At 34.9% G+C, this 6,631-nt stretch overlaps 1 protein-coding gene across 1 annotated transcript; it reads right to left on the bottom strand.

Annotated features, from left to right (window-relative positions):
- Window positions 1-3,705: 3,705 nt before the first annotated feature.
- On the bottom strand, window positions 3,706-4,434 carry LOC139849925 (uncharacterized). Its single transcript, XM_071839537.1, has one exon. It carries the CDS (start codon window positions 4,432-4,434, stop codon window positions 3,706-3,708), a length of 729 nt encoding a protein of 242 aa, XP_071695638.1.
- Between the last annotated feature and the right edge of the window lie 2,197 nt (window positions 4,435-6,631).

Below are 6,631 nucleotides of genomic sequence, written 5' to 3' on the forward strand. Positions count from 1 at the left end.
CGGCTATGTCCCCCCACTACGGTCACAAAAACGGCTATGTGACATCATTACTACGGGCAACTATCAATGTGGACAAAATGTCTATATCTCACAACTATGGTCACCAAACGGCTATGTGACACCATTTCCACGGGCACATAAATCATATACATACATATATAGATATTCCACTCACCTTGAAGTCTTGAAGAATGCTTCCAAGTAATCCGCAACTCGCCAATGGAAAGTACCTATTCCATTACCACAATTACAATAATACACTTAGAGTGGATTTACAAATCAACCCAATTCGTAAGTGCAATTTCGACCCAAATGCACTTCCAAGCACAAACCGTGCCCAAACTAACCAATAGTCACTAACACAAGTGAGAATGGTCCTAATATGCCAATTAAACCCGAACTCAAGTGTTAAACACGTGTCATACCCATTTTGACCCTTAAACCCTAATTTTGACCCATAAAGGTCAAAATCTCATTCTTTGCAAGTTTTGACACCAAAACACATTTAACTCGGTTTTATACTTCAACTTAATCCATTTTAAGTTTATAAACTTCATTAAATCGCCAATTGGGTCATAATCACCACGAAACCCTAATTTGACCCAAAGTCAAAGTTAGTCAACCAAATAACCCTAAATGGGTTCCAATACTTCCATAATCACTAACTTAAGTGATTTAACTAAATTTCAAGTTCTAAACATGGCCAAATAGTTCACCAACCCGAAATCCGCCAACAATTAACAACAAACCCGATTACTAGCATCACTAAACTCATTTCATCACCTAAAAGGGTTACACAACAATCTAACTCAAAACCCTAACTTTATATCAAATTAAACAAATGAAATTCGGAGTTTGAGCTTACCAATACTATCACCGTGTAGCCGAGAACGAAAGGAACAACTTTAAAACCCGAGACTTTGAACGATTCGAGCTTCTTCCTCACCAAAACCTCCAATCTCTCTCTAAACTCTTACTCTCTCTCTAAAATGGATGAAGATGATGAGTGGATGTGAATGGGATCCAAAACTGATCCAAACTAGCTCATAAGCCTCACAAATCCGGCCTCAAGTGAAATTACCCATTTGCCCTTCATTTAAACCAATTAAGAAAACAAGGGATTCTGTCAGCAGCAAACGGCGCGGCGCGCCGAATCCCCGCGCGGCGCGCGACCTAACTGAAACAGATTCTTATGCATTTAAAACTTTATATAAATAATCCGCGAAACCCAATCTCGAACGTCTTAATACACAAACAAGCAAGATAAATATTCGGGTCTTACAGCCGCCCACCTGGGCGCCGATGGCAGCGGACCGCCCAGGGTCTCGCCCACATGCTCGCCCAGCCAAGCGTCTCCCATTTCGTACTTTTTGATCATATTTGTGGACGGTCGGACGGAGAATTAAGTTTTTTTTTTTTTTTTTTTTTTAGTTTAGCTTAAAAGCGATGAAAATGACTGAAAACTGGGGATAGAGATGAAGATAGTTGGGGATAGAGATATTTTTAGGTATATATAGAAGATGAAGATAGTTGGATAGAGATATTTTTAGTTTATTATTATTATTGTGAGTCCCACTTTTATTGTGGCCAAAAGTAATCTCGTCATTTTTTATTTTAATTTATATTTGTGATATTTGATTAATTCTTAAATTTTTAATTAAATGTAATTTTTAATTATTGTATTTTTTATATATATTATTTATTATTTATAATATATATTACTAAATTAATTTTATTTTGAATAAATAAAAAAATTAAAAATTAAAAAAAAGGAAGGAAGGAGTGTCATGGTTGGGAGTGTTTAGTCCTGAGTTTAGTCCTGAGAAGGAAGTGGGAAGAAAGTGTTGATGTGGCGCTGAGAACTAAGATGGAGAAGTGTCTCTATTGGGAGCACTCTTACAAGACATATATATTATTCTTGGTTATATAAGACTATAAGATATATTTGATATTTTTATATATATCTATCTATTAACGTGAATATATGTTTAACCAGTGACGGTACCAGGATTTCAAGTCACCGGGGGCAAAAAAAAAAAAAAAATTAAAACCATGGCAATTTTTTGGGCAAAATATGGAGATTTTGGGGTAAAAAATTGAGATTTTTAAGCAAATTATGGAAGTTTTGGAGCAAAATTTTAACATTTGTGGACAAAATTTGAAGGTTTTAGGGTAAAATTTGAAGATTTTTGGGCAAAATTTAAAGGTTTTGAGGCAAAATATATAGGTTTTGGGGCAAAAAAAAATTCACTGGGGGCAAAGTCGAAAAATCCAAAAAATTTACACTGAAATTGCAAATCCACTGGGGGCAGCTGCCCCCACCTGTCCCCATTAAAAACCGCCCCTGTGTTTAACTAACTCAAAGGTTACAACCTTTGCCCTTTGCAAAGATTGATATTTTTTTACACATAAAGTAAAGGTCAATACACCAATTACTACATATATATGTTTATGCTCATGTGATGCAACTTAGAACCATCATAATATCATCATCACAAGCTTGATACCTTTCTAAAGAAAATTGATTGATAATGTACTTTTATCTTCTTTTGTATTATAAATATATATGATATATGATATATGATATATGATATACGATATATGATATTTTGCAACTTGCGTGCAACTAATTTGCAAGTGTTCGCTTTGATCTTATCGATTTGCCCTAAATTAACAACACCTGCAAAATATATATAATCTTGCAAGTATTTTTTTTTATAAAAAATATCATTATTAATATATATAATCCTACAGGTATTTTTTTTATAAAAAAATATCATTATTAATAATATTAACAGAGTACACGATGAAGCACAACTACATGGAGAAATGAAGAATTATATGCAATGATCTCAAAACAAAGATACAAAAAACGAATAAAAATATCATCTTAAAGTGTTACTCTTTCTATTTAATGGTTTACCAAGCACAACATGAAAAAATATATTAAGACAATAATACTAGAGACTATTTGTTAAATCATAGATAAGTAAAATGTAAATATTTCGGTCTGGTCCCTTTCTCGTATTTTTGGGTTCAGAACGTCCCGTACCGAGGACCGAAAAATATGAAATTTAAGGACCATGGACCGTACCGAAAATCCTCGGTCCGGTTCGGTCCCAATCCGGTTCGGTCTGATCCTCGTTTTTTTTTTATTTTTTCCGTACCATGCACACCCGTAGGTGACGTTTTGGGCTTTAACTATGAGTCAGGCCCAAGATACCTTCTTTTATTGTAGTTATTGTTACATAAAAGCCAAACCGGTCACTGGCCCAATACCGTTAGGCTTGATACATCCTATCATCCTGACTTCCTGAGGTATTTTTTGGAATAAAAATGATAAATTCACAATAAATAAATCTATAAAATTATATTATATTTACAAGATAATCTCTAGTAATTAAATGGAGACTACCTATTAAGTTCCTAAAATGTTGACAGAAAAACTAACAAAGTAAAATAGGCAAGTTTGCTTTATCTTTGGCATTGGTATTGTACATATAACTAAAAAAAATGTTACAAACGATTTCCCGCCACAATTTTTTTGGGTAAAAGGGGTTCACCCGGTGAATATATTGATATCAAAAAACAATATACAACTGAAGCACGGAGTTATAGGACAAGCCCTACAACCTCACAAACAACCAAACTTTAAAAACAAATTAAAGCAACACGAGCTACAAGCGAAAAAAGAAAAAAGCACAATTAAGAAATTTTCCAATCTGACTTGAGCCTAAGCGAATTAGCAGTCGACCTCCACCTAAAACTCATCAACTTTAGTCTGACGGTAGAATATATCGACTCAAAGACCTGAACCGGAGACTGTTTACCCTTCTTGAACACCCTTCTATTCCGCTCTTGCCAAACAAAATAGACCGTAGCAGCAAACGGAAGCTTTATAATAACAATTCGCGCTATATTCCTTTTAGCAAAAGGACAAACCAACAACATAAAATCCTTCCAGTTATGACTACTAATAGGAAAGTCCATATGAGTAAGCACTAAAGACCAAACTTGCGAAGCAAATGGGCACGAAAAGAAAGTGTGTCCATGAGAATCTGGGATTAAGTTACATAGAGAGCAAATGATAATATCACCTTGCCTAATTTCCCAGGCCTTCAATTTGTCTTGAGTCTTTAGCCTTTCTCCCATAAGAAGCCAAAGAATGAAAGCATGCCTAGGAATACATTGGGAGAACCAAACCACCGAAAACCATGGGACTTTATTTGCACGTGGGCGAATGTACTCCCAGACCTGTTGGATGGAATAATCACATTTTGCATCATAAATATCTCTCCACTTCACAATATCAATATTATTCGATAAAACAGGAGGCGCCAAATTATTTAGAATTGTGAATCTCTCAACCCACTCAGCCGGCCAAATAAACGCTCCATTATTAATAATGTCAGCGACTGAATCAGATAAATGCATGCCAGCTTGAGTAATATTTCTACGACGAACAACATAAATAAGAGGTCCCAAATCAGACCACTCATCGAACCAAGCAGATGTACATACGCCATTTCCCGCCACAATTCGCGATTATGTTTATCATTAAAAATATTCAAGGTATAAAGCAAAATGATTTTCCATAGCAACGTGAGGGTCATTTATTACTCGTTTTTGTACGAATTGGATTGAAATTTTATAGGAATAATTTGATTGAATTTCTTTGCATTCGAGAAACGAGCAAAGGTTTTTAGATACAAATTTGGTTGGGTATTCGTGTAGGGTGGTGAACTCAGTAAGATCATTTCTAACTCCTTCTGGAACGTCATAGGCCAATGGTGTACTTTTGGGTGAAAAAATGAATTTTTGACTGTGACTGTATTTGACATTTATTAATTCAAAATGACAAATCTTTGTATCAAATATTATTAGGGTGATGTGGTAAAACTTGATTGGAAATTGGGTGGAAAAAATAAATTAAATATTAAATATAAAATGTGTATTGATTATGATTGGTTGAGACAAAAGTCACGCTTAAAACTAATTTCGTCACTATTCGACTAACGCCGACCTGCGTCAAAATCCTACGCCGGTTTATCGGCGTCATATTCGTTTTCTCGTGCCAACATGTCTAACGCGCAAAATTTGACACTGCTTTGCGAACGATCTAATTAACTTCTTAGCTAATAATGTGATATTATAACAGTGGATTCGTAATTTGACGATATTACCCTTGTTACGTTGGAGATAACCACTGTCCACAAGGATTCCGTTATATACTAATGGGTCGTCTTTTGAGTAACATTGTCCACAAGTATTCCGTTATAGACTAATGTATCTAAATTCAATTCCAATTCTGCCAGAATTCTATTAGATTCTGTGAGCCAAACGCGGCCTAAGTATATCATATACATGGTTTAGAGAATGGGCCAAGGGTGAACCCAACTTGATCCGCCTTATTTCAACGAAGTAAACAAGCTACCCATCTTGTCACCTTAGATCGTTTTACTAAATTTGTTTCTTTTTTGTAAACTATAATCTGTTTTTGTATAAACTTCATGTTTTAATTCTTGTAGTATATTTTAAAGTCTGGTATGACAGAGGCAAAGCCAGGATTTAATGTTGAGGGTGGCTTACTCGATAGTCAGATGATTACCAAAAGAAAGCTATATTAACAAGTCATAACAAAATATTATCTTGAAAAAAGGTAAACAATCATAGTTATTTTTAGTTACAATAAACGTACGTTTAAAATGATAAATGGGCCGATTGTAAATTAAATACGGATATATAAGACTTGAAAAGTTGTGCCATTTAATTTAGGATGTAATGTTATATTTAATTTAATACTTAGGCATTGAGGGAGGCTTATAATTATTTATGCATAATCTTATAATTGAAACTTGGGTCTCTATGGTGTATTGGGGGAGGTTGAGCACCCATCAGTCCTCACTTATCTCCGCCCCTGGTCATATGTAAATATGGTGTTGACCAAATAGATCAAATGAAGAATTTTCTTACATCTAGAAACGAAATAATAAATCAAAAGAAACTAGTAACCTGATTCTGCAACAATCTGACTTTTGAGAAGATCACGACATTTTTAATATTGAACTTTAAACGATATGATTAACTAATTTATCATTTATTTTTTGTGCGGTCGATGGTTTTAATACACATGTACAAATAACCCTTCAACACGTTAACTCGTGATTCGAGCATGACTAATAACATCTTCATAATATGTGCGTTTCTTGATTAGGATTTTCGAATCCATGTTAGACTGGTAATAAAGCAGAGTCACTTTCATCTCGTCAAGTGATGTGGCAGCGTCTGACGCCATCTGACGCCTCCATCGCAGCGTCAGAAAGTGACGGATGAGGGCGTCAGTCGATTATTTGATGGAAGCGAGAGGGAGCGTGAGGCTAGGAGGGGACCAATCAGCTTGAGAGAGAGAATATATATTTGTTATTTATTTATTTTTTCATACCCAATTTCCAATCAAATTTTACCACATCACTCTCCAAATATTTGACACAAAAACTTGACATTTTGGGTTAATGAGGGTCAGATTCAATCACAGTCAAAAACCCACTTTTTCACCAAAAAGTGCACAATCCGACTCTGACGTCACAGTCAGGGTTAGGAATAGTCTTATGCAGTTGTATACACACAAGCA

This window comes from Rutidosis leptorrhynchoides, chromosome 5 (assembly GCF_046630445.1).
Source record: "Rutidosis leptorrhynchoides isolate AG116_Rl617_1_P2 chromosome 5, CSIRO_AGI_Rlap_v1, whole genome shotgun sequence".
NCBI lineage: Eukaryota > Viridiplantae > Streptophyta > Magnoliopsida > Asterales > Asteraceae > Rutidosis > Rutidosis leptorrhynchoides.

Excerpts from the sequence above, each read along its gene's own strand:
- LOC139849925 (XM_071839537.1), bottom strand. The coding sequence starts at position 4,434 with ATGCATTTATCTGATTCAGTCGCTGACATTATTAATAATGGAGCGTTT.